General features: G+C 38.7%; 2 protein-coding genes and 1 long non-coding RNA gene across 3 annotated transcripts; 1 reads left to right on the top strand and 2 right to left on the bottom strand.

Annotated features, from left to right (window-relative positions):
* Nucleotides 1-362: 362 nt before the first annotated feature.
* On the bottom strand, nt 363-889 carry LOC134645174 (uncharacterized). The gene is made up of 3 exons (XR_010096515.1): nt 826-889; nt 528-586; nt 363-406 (listed from the first exon to the last, which is right to left on the bottom strand). It is a non-coding gene; the product is annotated as an uncharacterized LOC134645174 (long non-coding RNA).
* Nucleotides 890-1,191: 302 nt separating this feature from the next.
* Nucleotides 1,192-7,839, top strand: LOC134644395 (MFS-type transporter SLC18B1-like). Its single transcript, XM_063497417.1, has 14 exons — nt 1,192-1,347; nt 1,549-1,709; nt 2,233-2,328; nt 2,432-2,505; nt 3,815-3,962; nt 4,136-4,292; nt 4,415-4,551; nt 4,645-4,746; nt 4,834-4,925; nt 6,095-6,190; nt 6,309-6,383; nt 6,464-6,557; nt 6,628-6,677; nt 7,734-7,839. Exons 1-14 carry the CDS (start codon nt 1,317-1,319, stop codon nt 7,780-7,782), a joined length of 1,362 nt encoding a protein of 453 aa, XP_063353487.1. The 5' UTR covers nt 1,192-1,316; the 3' UTR covers nt 7,783-7,839.
* Nucleotides 6,580-18,321, bottom strand: ahi1 (Abelson helper integration site 1). The gene is made up of 27 exons (XM_063497416.1): nt 18,222-18,321; nt 17,828-17,906; nt 16,944-17,053; nt 16,100-16,674; nt 15,922-16,010; nt 15,635-15,821; nt 15,217-15,409; nt 15,038-15,133; nt 14,759-14,944; nt 14,497-14,649; nt 14,229-14,361; nt 13,911-14,034; nt 13,414-13,643; nt 12,743-12,858; nt 12,538-12,656; nt 12,224-12,354; nt 11,979-12,119; nt 11,688-11,881; nt 11,540-11,585; nt 11,402-11,454; nt 10,799-10,916; nt 10,424-10,482; nt 10,241-10,306; nt 9,994-10,156; nt 9,840-9,910; nt 9,191-9,279; nt 6,580-9,077 (listed from the first exon to the last, which is right to left on the bottom strand). Exons 2-27 carry the CDS (start codon nt 17,835-17,837, stop codon nt 8,894-8,896), a joined length of 3,636 nt encoding a protein of 1,211 aa, XP_063353486.1. The 5' UTR covers nt 17,838-17,906; nt 18,222-18,321; the 3' UTR covers nt 6,580-8,893.
* Between the last annotated feature and the right edge of the window lie 153 nt (nt 18,322-18,474).

The raw sequence follows: 18,474 nt of genomic DNA, 5'->3' as shown, positions 1-18,474 counted from the left end.
AAATAAATTCTAGCTCTCTTACAGGGTAATCAAGTAGAATTATAATATGACATAAGTTTTCTTACATGGATAAGTTATTCAAAAAAACAAAATTACAAAAAATATGCTTATCAACTTTACATAATTAAAATAATTTTGTAATTTTGTTTTTCCCAATTCAGCTTTTCAACTTTTCAATACTAAAAATATATCACAATAATAATAATATCACAGCAGCACCACGGTGAATGGTCAATTCATCAGAATCATAAAGAGAAACAACCTAGGAATGGAACAGAGAGGTAGGACAGTTGAATAAGTGTGAAATAAGGCTGCGGCTGAGCTTTAAATTACACTGGATGCTTACTACTTGCTGAAGAGGGGCAGAATCTGTTTCCACGTGGATCCCTGAATAGTCAAGAAGAGTCTGACAAGGAAAAAAGGACATTATTTAATTCTTGTAGCAGCAATTTTAGAGGGCAGACACCACTGCAATCCTGCGTATCTTAGCAACATTAAAATTAATTGGAAACATTACAAAATCTTACCGTCTGTAGTCTAAAAGACGAAGCACCTTTTAGAAGATAATCGACAGGACTGAACCGACCTAAAAGTATAAGAAAAAACATCAAGAATTGAAACTGCATTAATATTTTATTACAATTGCCAGGAGTCCATCTGTGTTCATAGCATACATGCTGCCCAGTGCTGAAAGGATTTGGCCCATGTTGTACGTGGCGCAGTTAAAATCTTCATAACTTTTTGCATTCAGTTACACAGCTCCAATGAAGCCATTCACTGGTTAAATACAAATAACTGTGTGATTAACTGAAAAAAGCCACTTACGGGGCTGAGTGCTCAGAGAAGCCTGTGGGATAAGCTGCTCTGCCAGAGCACCAGTGAGCTTCAGTCTGGAGTGAGGTGACAGGAGAGATGAAGGTGGGAGTGAGGCATTTAATCCTGTCTGTAAAATAAATATAACAACACTTAAGTAACTTGCATAATAATTCAAAATGGCAATAATTTAATAGATTATTGAATTATTTGCTCATGCTAAAGTCAACATAGAAAGACTACATATTTCTACATATATCTGGTTTACTTTATTATCTGCCAAACTGCGGAGGGCAGTAATGGGATGGGACTAACTTAGTTATTACTTAGAAGAAGAAGAGGGTTAGTCCGGAAGTGTTGCCGGTAGTCCAAGCTCATGATTGTTTTCACCTAGCGGAGGGGGCTGTCACAAGTATTTGTCAGGATTTACCCTCTGCTCTTTCAGTTGTTGTATCACCGTCTGCATTTCTCAGCCACTGGATACAGACCCCTGAATATTGAAAATGGATCAACATGCTGATCCTCCGACGAGAGGTTTGTGACCTTTGTACCCTGTGGAAATTAATTACTGTGTAAAATAAACTGAGAATTGTTGGCAGATACTCAGCTCAACATAGCTGACCTCTTGACTTTTTTCCTTATCTCTGCCAAAAGTTTAACCACAAACTTTATGTTCTTTCAACTCAGCATGGCCTAATCGCATTATTCATGTTTCTCTTCCCGTTTTCTCTTCAGAGATGTCAGATAACAACACAGATAACAACACCACAGCTGAATCAACAGATCCTCCTCAGAGGTTCACAAGAAAAGAGATTCTCACCTTAATATCAGTGGCGTCTGTCAACTTTGGCTCTATGATTTGCTACTCAATATTGGGCCCATTTTTTCCCACTGAGGTAAGCTCAAGGAAGCCAGCATCATAGGGTACAAATCACATGTTACAGCACAAGAGATTAAAGGTTCAAGATAATAAAAACTTTTAAAAAATTTGCTTATGAATGCAGCTTTTGACTGAAGAAATAAAACACTTCCTCTCATACATGCAAGTTCATATCTTTTCTAGCCAGAGTAAACTGGGAACAAGCATTTCCTTCTACTAAAATGTATTTGTGCTCCCATGTAGTTGTACAGTTCACAGATTAGACTATTGTTTACCTTAAGAACTCAGTAATGTCTTCTGAAGGGAATGAATGAGTAGTCATGCGCTACCAACAGACATCCTCCCTGAAGGCCAGTGAAGACTGGCTCTTTTGTAATCAGGCGTTCAACTTAAGGTCTGTCAGGAGCTAGAAATGCAAATGTTGGAAAAGAGTGGCACAACAAGCTGGCTAGTTAAAAAGGCATTATATTATCCTTGCTGTTTTTGTTGTTGTTATATAGATCCCCTAACTTTATCTGTTGTCCTGTTTTAATATTTAGGCAGTGAAGAAAGGAGCCAGTCAGACTGTAGTTGGTCTCATATTTGGGTGTTATGCTGTCTCCAATTTAATTAGTTCATTGATATTGGGAAAATATGTAAGTATACGCTTTAACTTCATGCCATATGCATGGCAATTTGGAGTACAGGTGTAACCAGAGAGTCTGTAACAGTGCAACTGACCCATTCTTTGTGTATCAGATTGTCCAGATTGGTGCTAAGTTCATGCTTGTTGCAGGACTTTTTGTATCATCGTGCTGCACTATTATATTTGGGTAAGTGATCTGTGTTTTGTATTAACTATGATAATGATAAAATTGGAAAAAGTCCAGATTCTCATTGTGACAAAAGGACCCAACAACTCCAAGGATCATGCTGACGTTCTGTCACTTTATTTGTTTTACACACACCTTTTCAGTGTGCTTTTGGAGTTCGCTTTTCAGCATGACTCAGCGAGTTGCTGCTGCTGCTTCTGCTCTCCGACTCTCCACACAGCGTGTAATAGGGGAGGCATGATTAAACAGTGGTTACCAGGTGTCAGCCATCCTCCCCTGGCACTGCCTCCTGCTGCCCTATCCCTCTTCAGCAGCCGAAAAACAAACAACACCCCGCCACACTCATCTCCCACAAATTTCCTGAAAATACCAAACTAACAATGAATTTATTCATGTAAAAAATAATGTTTTGTGCTGAATAAACAAAATGAAAACAGATCCATTAGCCACAATGTTTAGCACACAGTTGTATATTTATAGTTATTCCCATATACATATTGTTCTGCTGTAAATACACAAACTGGTTGGAGTGATGACTAAATCCACAGCAGAAAATAGTTCCAAACTTGTGTAGGCAAATCTGCCAAAAGCATACTGTGCCAAGCTGCTTAAAAGGGAGCTTCAGTTGGAGCACAGACTGTGAACGGCAAGCACACTAGGGAAGTTGTAAAGTTTTGGGGGTTTTTTAAGGCTGGCGCATTGTTGGTTTTAATGAGGATAAAAAAAAAAAATAACTGAAGGTTAACATTCTTGTTAATTTTTTCATCTGTCACATAAGAGCTGTGTAGCAGGCAGATTGTGGAACCAAATGCAAAACTCAGGAAGTAAGGCGTAAACTCAAAACATAGCTTTAATGTTGCCCATCCATAAGGACACAAAAGGTTCAAGACAAACCATGACAGACAATATAACAAACATCATGGGGAAAGATGATACGACAACACAGAAAGAATACGACAAAAGACAAGACTGGAGGAACAGAATCAAAAGAAGATCAGCTAAATGAACCTAAAGAACTGAAGGTATAAAAAACACCAAAGGAAATTATATGAAGCGTCAGGAAATAAACAGGACACATAAAAACAAAGAAATCACAATGTGAATAAAAAGCTAGATTCCATGAATACAGAACCCTAATACAAAGACACAAAATGAGAAAGAACCCCTCTAGGGCCAAGGCCCAGAGACCATGGCACAATCACCTTTGTTTCAGATCACACACAGTTCCTCTGAGCTTATTTATTTCATCTGCATTTCCTTTAATCTTTCTATTCTCTTTGACACTTGCTGGCTCTTGTCTTCTTTGCAGATTTCTTGATCGGGCTCCTGCAGGACCTATATTCATCAGTCTGTGCTTTGTTGTGAGGTCGCTTGATGCTGTCGGCTTTGGCGCTGCTACAATGTCTGCTTTCGCAATCACAGCACAAATATTCCCAAACAATGTGGCAACTGTTTTGGTGAGGGTGGACAAACTTGTCAGACTGGCATGCTGTTTAGACATTAGAATCACGAGAAAACAGAAACAACATTATAGGTTTAAGTTGTTATGTATCTCTCACAAAACAACTGGCTCTTGGCTATGATGTAAGAAATTCCCACAGTATAGTAATCTGGGTCAATACTGTTTTAGGGTATTTTGGAGATTTTTGCAGGACTCGGCCTTATCCTGGGACCACCACTGGGAGGGTGGCTCTACCAGACTTTTGGATACAATGTCCCTTTTTTGTTTCTTGGATGCTTGATGTTGATTATGGTTCCTTTAAACATTTACGTCCTGCCATCCATTGGTATGTAACACTTGAGATTTAGGTGTATTGTTTGGGTTTATTATTTAAAAATTGCCATTTTGTGTTTTTTCATTTTTCTCACATTATAACTGAGCAGTAATTTTGTGCTTCCTTCCTCTCAGAGGCAGTCCCATCAAAGGATTCATTCTTTCGACTACTCACCCACGTGAAAACAATCCTGGTTTGCTACGTGGTATTCACTCTCAGTGCAGGTGTGGGCTTTTTGGATGCCACTTTGTCACTGTTTGCTATTAACAGGGTAATGATATCCTTTATGATAAAGTCAGCTTACGTTTCATAGAGTTTTTGTACATTCCTTGATCAACTTTTTTTCCCTATCCATCATCCTTAGTTTGGTCTCTCAAATGGCTACGTGGGACTAATAATGCTTGGTTTGCCTTTAGTGTATATTCTGGCATCACCGCTGATGGGGTATTTCACAGATAAATATCCTGTATGTATCCAAGCAATCAAAATGACTAAATGTGTATAATTATCTTTTTTCTTTTCTTTTTAAAAAAAATTTGATCTTGTGCACCAGGCCACTAGGATCGCTTTCTTGGTGACAGGCGGCATCGCTGCTACAATTGGCTTCTGTCTGCTTGGTCCCGCCCCTTTTCTTCACATCCAGAGGTTAGTGTGGGATTCAGGTAAAACTAACACTTCTGTATTTAAAAATGATGGACATTTTAAGAAATATGTCTATCCCCCTCTGAGCCAAGAGTCATATCAGAGGAGAGATTGGAGTAGACTTTACTAACGTCATTTTTACAATGTCTAATTCCAGGAAGTAATTGCACCTGCCAGGTAACAGTCACACTGTGAATGAAAAAAATGACATTGCCATTTTGGAAGTGTCTTAAACCTGCATAATTTTTCACGGCTAGCAGGGAGCCACTCCTGTGGTAGCAAAAAAGAAAGCCCATTGTACAAAAATTTGTGAGGAATTAACTCTACTTTAAATGTTATTATATAACACTAAATATTGTGCTAATTACTTTATGGTCTCAATTTCCAGGTTTAAGTTTATTATTGGTTAAATGTCTCAAAGTAACTGGCACCTCGACCAGACACTTTTGGTAGCCATCAACAAGCTTTAGGCATATTTCAAATTGCATAATTGACCAATATTTTGAAGGTGTTGATTTTGGAGCACGAGCTTCTTTCTAGGTCATCTTCTTTCTAGTTGATTTAAAACTTGTTTTACCGCAGATGCTGGTATTTCAAGAGTTTCCAGTTAATGGCATGTTTGAGCCTTAGTGGTTCCTGGGCTGTTCATGAACATCCTAACCAATTTCCTCTTATCTAAAAGTGACAGTTTGGGTCTTCTTCCAGACCTTGGCAAAGTGGTGACATATTTTAATAAGAGACCTTTCTACCTTGTGTAAATCTTCAACTCTCCTTGTTAGATTGTCACTGAGTTCCTTGGACTTCCCATTGTTCTGAGTATTGGTCAGTGCTTCTCGCTGCTCTCCACAAATCACCCCCTAAAACTCATTTCCACCACTCCCTCCTGTCTGTACTCTCTTCTTTATTGTTCATTGCATTGGACGGTTGAATCCAGTTATTTAAATTCATTCAGCTTCACTGCCTCTGCTCTTGGCAACTTCACTATTATGTCTGTCTCCCTATCATTGACACATAGGTCGGTTACTTTGGATGGTTAAGCCCTGGTATTTAAAATCTACACCACTGCAAGGGGAGTGGGACACATGTTGCCTCGACAAGTCATATACTGAATTAATCCCTTTGCCTTAAAAAGCCAAACTTCTGTATCCTTTTTTTGTTTTTTTTACATTTAGTCAGCTGTGGTTGCTGGTCGTCATGCTTGGTCTAATTGGGTTTTCTCTGGCAATGAGTGTAATCCCCATATTCCCTGAGCTCATTTCATGTGCATAGTGAGTTGCTTCAAATAATGCTCAACATTAATGAACTACAGTTTGTTTTTTGTGTTTTTTTTTTTCATAAATATGGCTGGATGAAACAAATATTCTACAATTTTGTTATTCCTCATAGTGAAATAGGATTTGAAGAGGGGCTAAGTACACTGGGAATGGTGTCTGGGTTATATGAAGCAGTGTGGTGCACTGGGTGAGTCCCTAATTTATTTATTTCCTGGCATTTAGCTTTTTAGTGCTGTTTTTGGCTCTAATTTTGAGTTTGTTTTTAAGGACGTTTTATGGCCCCATTGTGGGAGGAATTATTGTTCAACATCTCAGCTTTGAATGGGCTGCTGTAGTCCAAGGAGGGTTGACATTTTTGGGTGTAAGTATCAGTGACTGCAGCGTTTAGATATTTTATGTCAATACAATCTTAATGATCACTCTGTCCTCAGGCATTTCTCATGCTTCTTTATTCTCTCTGTCAACGGACAAAACGACAAAGGTAGGCATAAACTTTAAACGAACATAAGTTCTCTTTCATAGTATTCATTTCGTTTCTCACTATGGGAACGCCTTCTATGTGACCTCATCAGAAGCTGAAATGCCATTACGATAGCTCTTACAGGCTTTTTAAGTGACGCTCATGTCAGGAGGGGCTAGGGCCTCCCTATATAATAGACTGACATAGTGTCAGATGTCATTCAAAAACTCTTCTCACTTCCTACAGAAGGCTGTCGATAACTGTGCTGTTGGGTTTAAGCTAAACTGTCCACTGTCCTTGCAGCAGATTTTCTGTCCAGGGGCAACCCACTGAATGCAGACTAGAGGCTTCAACCCTCCTCTATACTTTTCCACCAGCGGCCCTCCTGACAGCTCCGCGCTAGCAAGAGAAACATTGGCTGGCTGAGATTTTTTTAGCTGCTTTCCAGCCCATCTTGACCTCATCTTCATCCCAAAGGTTATCAGTACATGTTCCCCAATAGTATTGCCTGCCTTTTACCAGCTGGCCTCCATGCACATTCCACTAGGGGCCTGGCTACCTTATAGGCTCTCTCTAAGGGAGTTTTATCCAGGAGGTGTGTGCAACTCCATGCTGGGCCTCATCTCACACATTTGCTAGGTTTTACAAGCTAGATGTGACAGCACCTAACCTAGCGCATTCAGTCCTCAGTACAGGTTCTTTGTTCACCAAACAAATGCTTTGAAAGAGAACTTAAGGTTATGTATATAACCCTGGTTCTCAGAGTAGCATGAGTGTCTCACCAGACCATCCTCCTCTCTATAAAAAATGAAAAGGTGGGCTTGTTTTGAATGACATGTGACACAATTTCAGCCTATTATATATGGAGGCCATGGCCCCTCCTGACATAGTCAGGTGCATAATGGCATTTGAGCTTCCGATGAGGCCCTACAGGAGGCGTTCCCATAGTTATACATGTATAACCTCAAGAACTGTGATTTCTTCTAAACAGAATTATTTTGGGGTTTTTTAAACATTTGTGCTGTCTGCAACAACAGCAAAAATGGTAACTCTTTTTTTTAAACATTTAAATTTAAGGGTCCAAGAAAACAGTCAACAAGCAGATGAAAGAACCCCTCTCTTATGATCCTGTGTTCCAGCTCCAAGTTACACAACTTTTTAAACATCTTATCAGTCATTATTTGTTATCAGGCTGACATTGTTTTAATCTTGTGTCTTTTAGTTATTTTTATCTGGTCCTAGGGCATGTGCTATAGTGGGAACTGCCTAAAATATATTTTTTTAAAAAAAGCTAGATACATTCATGGAGTGGGTCCAGCTGCATTCCCAACGGGTTCCCAGATATATTTGATCACTTATTTGGGGAGCAACATGCACATTAAAATTTAAACAATAAGTTAGACTCCCATGCAGATATCCACAGACACAAACACCTGCCAAAGTACTTTAAACTGCCTTGTAATAGTTTCTCCAACACTGCCATGATGACTCACGCACAATAACACCAGCCACCCAGTTTGGTTAGTAAGAATGAGTTTTTATGGCCAATGGCTTAAAAGTAAAGCAGTGCAAGTGTACTGATTTAAGGTGGTGCATCTGAATGTAAATGTTTCATCAACATCCAATTACCTCCAAAAATCATGTTATATAACAGTTATACAGGTCAAAATGAACCTTTCGTACTGTGCTAATTCTTCAAACAGGGAATTTATTGCAGATTTCACTGCAGTTAGAAATGTTGAAATGTTTTACCTTCTTTTCTGCCTGCATTATAGATTTATTTAACACTGGTTTTTTCACTCATTTTTTGTACATTAGCATTCAAATGTGACAATGTAAGGGACTGCAAAGACTGCTTATTATAAAGATGGAAATAAAACTATAAAGGAATTTTTTTATGTTGTGAAGAAATATATATATATAAAACTTCTAAATCTCTTCCAGGGTAATCAAGTGAAATTACAATATTACATACGTTTACACAGTATTATCTGTTTTCTTACATGGATAAGTTATTCAAAATATTCAATGTACAAAAAATATGTTTATCAGCATTATACAATTACAATATTTTTACAAACATATTTAACAAATTCAATCTGTATTAGGTGCAATATAAACTGTGACTTTTCAAAACTAAAAAAATATCTACAAACAAAAAAAAGTGAAAAATAGATCACAGCTGAAATAAAAATCTGAATAAAGCAGACATACGGTTGCTGTTTGTTTCCATGAGTTTATGGATCAGGTTCAAAGGCACCGTTTGTGTTGTCTGTTGGCCTCTTTGGCAAAGGTCGCCCTGCTGACCTGCCTATCCTCCTGGTGCTACTGGTCGACGCTGATGCGTCTGCATCTGAAAACGTGGCTTGAGAGGAAGCTGCAGGGACTCGTGGCTTTTTCACCTTCTTTTTTCTTCTACTTCTATGGGGGAAACGTATTTCACAATCAGCACTCAGTATCTCTCCACCGCAATACAGCTTCATCAGCCTGTGTAGTTAGGAGTAGTTAGGAGTGAAGCAAAGAGAGCCACTTACCTAGTAACTGCCATCTCAGGTTCTGTGTCGGAAAGCGTCGGCTCGGAAAGAAACCTAAGTTCTCCAGAAGAACTAATGGCAGCAGACACCTTGGAGATATGAGTATAAAGAAAAAAGTGATGGCCCATGGGAACTGGAAAATCACGCATATATAAAACCAGACAACATTTGTGAATTTATGAAATGAAAAGCAATCAAAGTGACACTTGCCCACTGTAGGCTTTAAAATGACTCATGGTTTGTCATAGTTTCGCCAAAATAGCTGCTTACAGCAGAACATGGAAGTTGTAGCTACAGCTAGATTTGCATCAGAAGACTGAAAAATACAGAAACTGATATTTTCTTCCAAATCTCTTATTTTCATGCACAAAAGGTGGAATGATGAAGACCACTGCTGTTCAAAATGTTGTTGTAGCTGTAGTATGTAAACAGAGAATCAGGAACCAGCAATATATTGATATTTTTCAGTCTTCTCTTCTCTTTTGTTGCTGACATGAAATCAAGCTGACAGTTTTTTTGACAAAAGGCCTACAGTGGGTATAAAAAGATTAATTAATGAGATGTAAACTCCACCCCCACTTCACTTCACCAAAATACATTAATGACCACATCCCAGTCAGATGCCACTCTGATTTTTTTGTTCTCTTACCCTAGTAGGTGTTGACCTCTCATCAGGCTCTTTAGACAAAGCCATGTGAGTCACCTCTTCATTGTAATCTCCTAAAACAATAACATGTTTTTATCATTTTTATAAACATTTTTTTTAAAAACATATCTACCACAATAAAAGATAATCCACCTACTCTGATCTGCTACGTAAGAAGCAAGAAAATATCCCTGCTGCCCGTTTTCAAGGCGTCCAAACCACCAGTTCTCGTTGTCTTTGTACAGTACTTGGATGACATCACCACGGCGAATGGTCAATTCATCAGAGCGATTTGCTTTGTAATCATAAAGAGAAACAACCTAGGAATGGAACAGAAAGGTAGGACAGCTGAATAAGTGTGAAATAAGGCTGTGACTGAGCTTTAAATTACACTGGATGCTTACTACTTGCTGAACAGGGGCAGAATCTGTTTCTACGTGGATCCCTGAAGAGACGTGGTCAAGAAGAGTCTGACAAGGAAAAAAGGAAATAACTTCATTCTTATAGCAACAAGCAGGCAGACACCACTAAAGTCCCTGCCTATCTCAGCAGCATTAAGATTAATTGGAAACATTACAAAATCTTACCGTCTGTAGTCTAAAAGACGAAGCACCTTTTAGAAGATGACCGACAGGACTGAACCCACCTAAAAGTATAAGAAAAAACATCAAGAATTGAAACTGCAGTAATATTTTATGTATTACCACGGTAAATATTATACATTACTACAGTAACTGCAATTTGCAGTAGTCACTTCAAGAGATGGGTAACAATTGCCAGGAGTCCATCTGTGTTTCTGTTCATAGCATACATGCTGCCCCGTGCTGAAAAGACTTGGCCCAAGTTGTACGTAGCACAGTTATAATCTTCATAATCATTTGAATTCAGTTACACAGCTCCACTGAAGCCATTCACTGGTTAAAGACAAATAACTGTGTGATTAACTGAAAAAAGCCACTTACGGGGCTGAGTGCTCAGAGAAGCCTGTGGGATAAGCTGCTCTGCCAGAGCACCAGTGAGCTTCAGTCTGGAGTGTGGTGACAGGAGAGATGGAGGTGGGAGTGAGGCATTTAATCCTGTCTGTAAATAAAATGAATAAATAAATATATAACAGCATTAAGGTGCAATAAATTAATTAATACAATTCAAAATAGCTATAATTTTCTGTCTTATAATAAAAGTAAAATTTACATTTGTGTATTTCATGTAAACCCTCTAATACAATTCTCACTGTCAGGAACACCGATTTAAAATCAAGGTTAAATAGAAATCTAAACATTTCTTTCAAATATGAAAACATAAATTAACACAGAGTGGGATTAGCATATTACACAAAGGGAAAAAATGGCTGAGTTTACAATTAAAGTATATAAACCTGGTTCTATGCTGTTTCCCTTCTCAACACATTTAGGGCAACTGAACAATAAAGCGATTGGAGGCAGATTACAGAAAACAAAATCAATATTGACAGAAAAGGCTCATAAAGCTTGTTCACCATCTGTGACCTCAGCAATGCTTCAGTATACAAAGGTGTGTATTTTGATATAGTATTGATAAAAACTCACTGTGCCGACATCTGATGTGAAGCTCCGGCCTGTGTGAGTACTGCTTAATTTATCTGCAAACCAGAAAAATAGGTTAAAATACCAAATATAATATAGCTAATTATATAAAGTCCTTCTCATCTAAGCTGCTTAGAGTACCTTGCTCATAAATGAATCCAGTAGCAGAAGATCTTTGACGTGGTTCCTGAAAAAATATGTAAAATCCTTTTCTAAGAATTTCAGTTAATTAACTACACACTTATTTCACTCTACATTTAAAAATTAACACAGCGTTATGAGCATTTACCAGAACTGAGTCCAGTTGTTCCTTCACACACTGCATTTTCAGTGCAAGTCTTGTTGCTTGGGCAAACTGATCCATGGCTGCAGAAATAGATGTGTCCTGCAAAGCTAGAGGGTCAGGTGTGTTTATAACAGTTTTGATATCTTCAGAAGCTGATCTGCTTGCTGCTTTCATACTGTGCACCTCCATCTGGGAAACTAGAAAAAATAAGAGAAAAATAAGGCAGAAATGAAGCTGTGCAAGTCTGTACAATACTACTGACTAACTTCTTCTTTTGTCAAAGAAAACACAAACCTTTGCGGTCATACAGGTACACGTGGACAGGCTGGCTCTGACCGAAGGCACAGAAAGCTACCATGTTCTCGTAGGGGTGAAATGACACGCCGTGGAGAGCCGTGGGGTAACAAAGCTCTGAATATACTGCAACTTGATCACCTGGGAAAAGAAACGGCTGGAGCAACTATGCAGAATACTGTCAAAAACATTAAGAACCGACTAGTTTCTTTGTTACAGGAAAAAATAAAAAATTTCATGCTCACCTGTATCAGTATTCCAGACATACGCCATCCCATCCTCACTGCCAGAAAAGATGAAGTTCCCACACGGTGTAAAAGTACTGTAAATCCTCTCTCTGTAGTTAATGGCTCCAGTGTATTTCTTTACAGCCAGACTTAAAGAGGGAAAGCCCAAACACATATTCAAACACACATAATATAATAATTACTCCTCATTTATATGCAAAGTATAATACAATACTATAATATTTGTCTTTTCTTTATTATATTTCTATTTTTTTATCTATTTATTTTTATTTTCTACAATTTCACACAATACTTTTCTAATTTCGTCTTACATTCTCAAATCCATCATCCTCAGTACACTGTCTTTGGCATGTATGAGCAGGCACCGCCCATTCGGATGGAGCTGCAACATGTTGATGGGGATACCACTGAGATCACTCTCATCAATTTTCTGCCAAAAGAAAACATAGGATTTTAAAATGACCATAAACTAATGTTAGGTAAATAAAGTGCAGTGAATAGTATCAATTCTTGTACCCTCTCTGTACACCAGTGGCGACATGGCTGCTGCCGCTGCCGCTGCCTGCTGTCATTTACTGAGGTTTTCCACACAATGATGAGGCCCATGTTGTCTCCAGAAAACATTCTTCGACCTATTTACAATGAAAACAACATCAGATATGGCATAAGATATACAAGAGAACAAGCTTCACATTCATTATAAAAGAGTAGCAAAACCAAACACAACACCCCTTCACAGAAAGGCACACATGTGGCTCATAGACACAAAACCAGAATTAGTTGGCTGGCTTTGAGTGTTTCTTTGCTTTAAAGAGAGCAGCTTTCCTTCTCTCTGAACTGGGCCTTGAAGTAAATGACAGTGACCGTAAAAAATAATAATAGAAATAAATAATAGGCAAGTCAAAGCAAATCAGTCAGTCTGGCATAAAGGTTATACTGGCAGGAATGTTTGGGAAAAAAATTGGAGCCAGTGGATTTATAAAAACAGAGCTATACATAAAGTTCACATTAACCACCATTTTATTTACAGCTATTAATAACAAGATTCATTAAAACATATACAAGAGACATCATTCTTTAAGAGACTACATTTACTCTTATCTTGTTCCAAGTTTTCCTAGCTCTCAGTAACTGACAACACACACACACACATCGGGGATATGTTTCCATAACAGGGCTTACAGTACCTTCGGAGTCAAAGCAAACTGTGTTAATGAAACTGCCGTGACCCTCAAACTCCTGCAGCAGCTGGCCATTCACATCACCAACATCAACTCTCCACACTCGTATCAGGCAGTCGTAGCCCCCAGTTACCACCAGGTTCTGGGCTGTGGGATGGTACCGAGCAGTGTACACAAACGATGGATGAGGGAGCACCTTCTGGGCTGTTACTTGAAGCCTCTCTACATTCCACTCTCTGAGATAAACAATGTAAAAATACAAAAACTATTTTATATAAAGAAAAATGTGTTTGCTAGTTTTTAAATCAGAACATGACCAGCATTGTTGAGGCCGTTTCTCAAAAAAGCAATGTATTACACACACTACAACTTAGTTAACTTACTTTATTTAGAGCTAAAATATAATAGATTATACAAAAACTGAGTCACTACAAGAAACGGGGACACCTCATTCACTTCTAATCACTTGTATTTAATCTTACATTGTACAGAGACGAAGTTACCTGACAGTTCCATCAGAGGAGGCAGACAAAAGGCTACGGTCATCTCTGGACCAGCAGAGATCATACACTATTTTGAGGTGACCATTGAAGGCAGCCAAAACCTTGCCAGAGGGAATCTCATACACTGAAATAACAACAGCATGTTATTATTTTTGTTTGTTTTTTACCTGCTTTTTAAAAAATATATATGCACAGACATGGGAGAATCCAGATGTCATCAAAGAGGTGTTCATGGCATACAAACAGCAAAGAAATTACCTGGTTGGAGTCAACAAAGCATTAGAAGGGGGACTTTTACACCGATGAGATGTGACCTACCTACAACAGGGAAGGCATCTTTGTCAGCACAAGCAGCAGCCAGTACGGTTCCAGCGTGAGAAAAGAGTACTGTGAAACAACCCATCTGACCACCACGGAATGCCAGCATTGGCTTGTTAGGAATTCGACAGATCTGCAACAGTAAAACTCTCTTCAGTTGTTTGACTGCCACTCTTTGCTACTGTACTTACCCATGTTCAGGCTAAAAATATAAACATGTATATTTGTATGTAATATTGACAGGAGCAGTTTAAACCCTTCTACAAACCTGACCAGGCAGCCTGCTCCATCTCAAGGTTGGAGGTTTGCTGTCTAGAGGTTGTGTCAGACTTCTCTTGGTGATCTCATTCTGCAGTTCACTATAGGAGGTGCTGCCTCTCTCCTCCTGCAGTGCCATCATAGACCGAATACTAGGGTCCACCTGAAGAACATAACCAGCTCAGCTACAACAGACTCCATCCATTAATCCATCTATGTACATATGAAGATTTATTAACCTTCCAACAACTAGGCAGTAGCAGCTAACTTACATGCTCGGGGAGTTTAATGCCTTTTACAGTAACATAGAGGGTAGATGCATATTTGGTTCTTGGGTACTTTCTCCACCATTCAACCACCTCAACTGTTTTAGGTTGGCTCTTTGCCCGATGTGGAGGGCAAAAGAGCTGGAGACGAAGCTTACTGTCAATATTCAGCACACCATTTGTGCCAACAAGCTGAAAAATGGAGGGGCATACATATTAACAGGGGAGATTAAAATATAATCAGACTGATCTTTTCTTTCTAAATGACCAGATTAAACACATTACCTTCAGAAATGCCCAGGCAATCTTTCGGAAACCTCGATCATGCTTGTCAACATCAATGTTGGCTCTTGCTTCTTCCATAGTCACAAAATCAAGGATCTTTGCAAAACATTTAAATAAAGGAAATTACTGTCACGCATGTTAAAATATGGTTCATTAACTGTTATTGAAATAACTCTTACTTCAAAGAACAGTATGACTTTGGGGCCTTCGTCATGTTGTTGAACAAAGTAGCCAAAACGTTCATTGAAGATGATCTGCTCCTGCCACTCAGGGATGACTGATTTGTTCTTCTTGAAGTCATAAGGCTGGGTCATGATCGGGAGAACGTGGTCAACATTTTCCTGCTCATAAAATGAGGATACGGGGCGATGACTACAAAAAAGAAAAACAAAATGTGAACTGAAGGTAAAATGTGTTATAATTCAAAGGTTTTGGCACTGTTAAGTGGCTTATAAATACAAATATCTATAGATCGTGCCTAAATTTAACTGAAAAACAAATAACTATGGTCCAACTATTTTAAGGTAAAAATATCTACAAAAAAATGTACCCAGAAATTGAAACACAACACTAAACCTAATAGCAGAAATGTCTCACCAGTCTTCTTTCTTCACATATTGCCCTGTGGCTTCATCAACAACGTGGATCTTCACCATGGGGTGTGAAATCATCAAGTCGGTCTTGAGGCGGTCTGTTCTGTGAATGTACACTCCAAGAACAAGGTTGTCATCAAAAACTGGTTTCTGAGGTGCTTCTGACTCCGCTTCACTCTGTTCTTTGGCAACTACAAGGGGAGAAAACAAAATATGAAATGGATCACCATCAACACCTTTATACACCTTTAACTGGAACTTGGTGAATCCTGAGAATTATCGTGCAATCACCATGTTTTTTCTTCTTCTTTTTCTTCTTTCCCTTGGATTCTGTTTCATTTTCCACATCAGCATCCAGGTCTGTATCTTCATCTTGATCCCTGGAAGCAAAAAAAGAAGAAGAAAGAAATCAAACACTGTTGCTTTATCACTAAATATAACTCCATAATACACTAATAGTTATACACACCCTGCATCTGAATCTGTGACTACAGATTTCATCTTTTTCTTTTTCTTCTTCCCCACATCATTACTAAGCGTAAAACTTTGCGAGACAGCACTCTCATCTTCTCCTTTGACCCTTGTCCTCCTTGAAGTCCTCTGCTCCTCCTTTACTATCTTTTGCTGGTATTCATGCAATAGGTTATCTTCTGTGTCCTCCACCTGGCTTGCTTCTTTAGCCTCTGTATCACCTTTGCTTTTTCCTTTTTTATTTTTCTTCTTTGGGGCCTTTCTACCTACAGAATCATCTGGATCCAATGGAATTTCAGGCTTTGATGCATTTGCATCCTCTTGGATGTGACTTCCGATGTCCTCGGGCGTAGGAGGAGAGGGAAGGTCCCTCTTACTTTTTCTTTTAGATTTTGATGTTTTAATCTCCTCTTGGTTTCTATTGTTGTTAAAATTAACCTTCTCTGCTATTTCCCTTCTTTTATTCTTAGTGTAGCGAGGGCTGCCCTCTTCTGGGTCATATGTGTTCTGGAGGATGGTCTCATTGTCTTCTGTGTCCTTCTCAAGGTTGAGATTTTTTTTTAGATTCTGAAGCTAAAGAGGAAAAGGGAAAGAGGTGTCAGTACTTAAAGTCTTTTTATTTTGTTATTTATTAAAACTTCTGCAGTTAAAATATGTCCGACATGTTGTATGTTTTGGAAGAAGGGCATCATGACAGCCTTGTTCACATAAAATGCAGAATCCACAAGGATTCTGAACTATTCAGAAATAGTTTTAAGACATGTCCTGCAAGTTCTATATGTTTTTGCCAACATATAGAACGTCTGATGTAAAATTATCAATAGAACACAAGAAACACATACCACAATAGTCTCCGGTGTTTCAGTGCTTTTCTTTTTCTTCTCTGATTCTGTGTACTTCTTGAAGACTTCATTAAATCTTTCCCGGGTTTTTGCCCGGTCTTCACTCTCACCTATAAAAGGGAACATTTTATATAGATTACATGAAAATGCAGATTAGACTTTATAACATTAATAAGATTAACTACACGTTGTTGATAACACTTCTGTAGGTTGATAAAATCTTTTTGCAAAACTTGTAACTGCATTTTTACACTACTGCATCACACTAAGTAAGAGACGTTAAAGTAGCAATGCAACAGACAGGGGACAAGTGAGGTGAAGAAGAGAGTGTAGGCATGGTGGAGTAGGTGGAGATAAGTATGAGTAGAAAGAAGGAGACCAGCAAGAGTGACAGAGAAGGTTTGCAACATTTTAGTGAGAACTAATATGATGTATGGTTTGGAGACGGTGGCACCAAGAAAAAGACAGGAATCTGAGCTGGAGCTAGTGATGGAGTTGAAGATGTTAACAATGTTAAGGGAGTGACCAGAATGGACAGGATTAAAAATGAGTACATCATAGGGACAGCTCAGGTTTAAGAGTTTGGAAACGCTACCAAAGTTAACAAACAAGACCAAGGGGGTTTGGGCATGTCCAGAGGAGGGGATAGCGGATAGATTAGACATATGTTAAATATAAAGCTACCAAACAGGAGGAAAAGAGAAAGACTACAGAAAATATCCGGGAATATAGTGAAGGAGGAAATGCAGAGGGATAAGGAGAGATGCAGGCAGATGATGTACTGTGGCGACCCCAAATGGGAGCAGCCGATAAAAAACGACATTACTACTTTAATTTAAAGAAACTTCCACCATTGGAGTGAGCAGGAACAGCAGGAAACTTACTTGCTGGCATTCTCAGACAGCGTGATGTTTGTCTTTCCGAGCGCAAAATGAGAATAATCCAGGACTTAAGACTCTCATTCTAAAAAATACATGACAACGACGTTAAAGTTGCACAACAAAATCTCTACTGGGTTAGCTAGGTTTTGCTAGCCAAGCGTTTAATTATATAGTTTAGCACTCTAGTAAAACAAAACCGTATTCAGTCTCCCATGGTGTTTAATTTGCTGAAGTCAAAGTATAGGAAAAAGTACAGTTTGTGTGAACCACTAACCTTAGCCACTTTAGCAGCTAGCTTGCTAAATGCTTCTGATAGCTCACTGACTTTGTGGGGTTACTACATTTGGTAAGATAATATTTAGGAGCTTCAACGAACAGTCTGAGTATTAAAACAAACCTCGCTCCACAGAAGCAGTCCGTAAAAGTATGTATAAGAAGCAGAAGAGTTGGCCGAGGGTTAGCGCATGTATCTACTCTGCAGTGATTGTGCTGTCCTCCATCTTTAACAACAACGCTTCGACGGTTTCCAAGTCAACAAAGCTGAAAAAGAGAGGCGGAGCCGGTCAAACGTAGTCTGACGTGCATACAAAAACAACAAATTAACCAATCAAAGCTGAAGACAGAATTTCATAACAGAAATACATTTACAT

This window comes from Pelmatolapia mariae, linkage group LG16_19, assembly GCF_036321145.2.
Source record: "Pelmatolapia mariae isolate MD_Pm_ZW linkage group LG16_19, Pm_UMD_F_2, whole genome shotgun sequence".
Classification (NCBI taxonomy): Eukaryota; Metazoa; Chordata; class Actinopteri; order Cichliformes; family Cichlidae; genus Pelmatolapia; species Pelmatolapia mariae.
The sequence above is the reverse complement of the archived record's forward strand: the minus strand, read 5'-3'. Positions and strand labels throughout refer to the sequence as shown.

Bases quoted from the DNA above. Each gene is read 5' to 3' on its own strand.
- LOC134644395 (XM_063497417.1), top strand. From the start codon at position 1,317: ATGGATCAACATGCTGATCCTCCGACGAGAG. The intron at 4,293-4,414 runs GTATGTAACACT...CCTTCCTCTCAG, and splicing joins TTACGTCCTGCCATCCATTG to AGGCAGTCCCATCAAAGGAT. The intron at 4,747-4,833 runs GTATGTATCCAA...CTTGTGCACCAG, and splicing joins ATTTCACAGATAAATATCCT to GCCACTAGGATCGCTTTCTT.
- ahi1 (XM_063497416.1), bottom strand. The intron at 13,644-13,910 runs GTAACTTCGTCT...TGTTTATCTCAG, and splicing joins TCCTCTGATGGAACTGTCAG to AGAGTGGAATGTAGAGAGGC. The intron at 12,859-13,413 runs GTACTGTAAGCC...CATTGTAAATAG, and splicing joins AGTTTGCTTTGACTCCGAAG to GTCGAAGAATGTTTTCTGGA.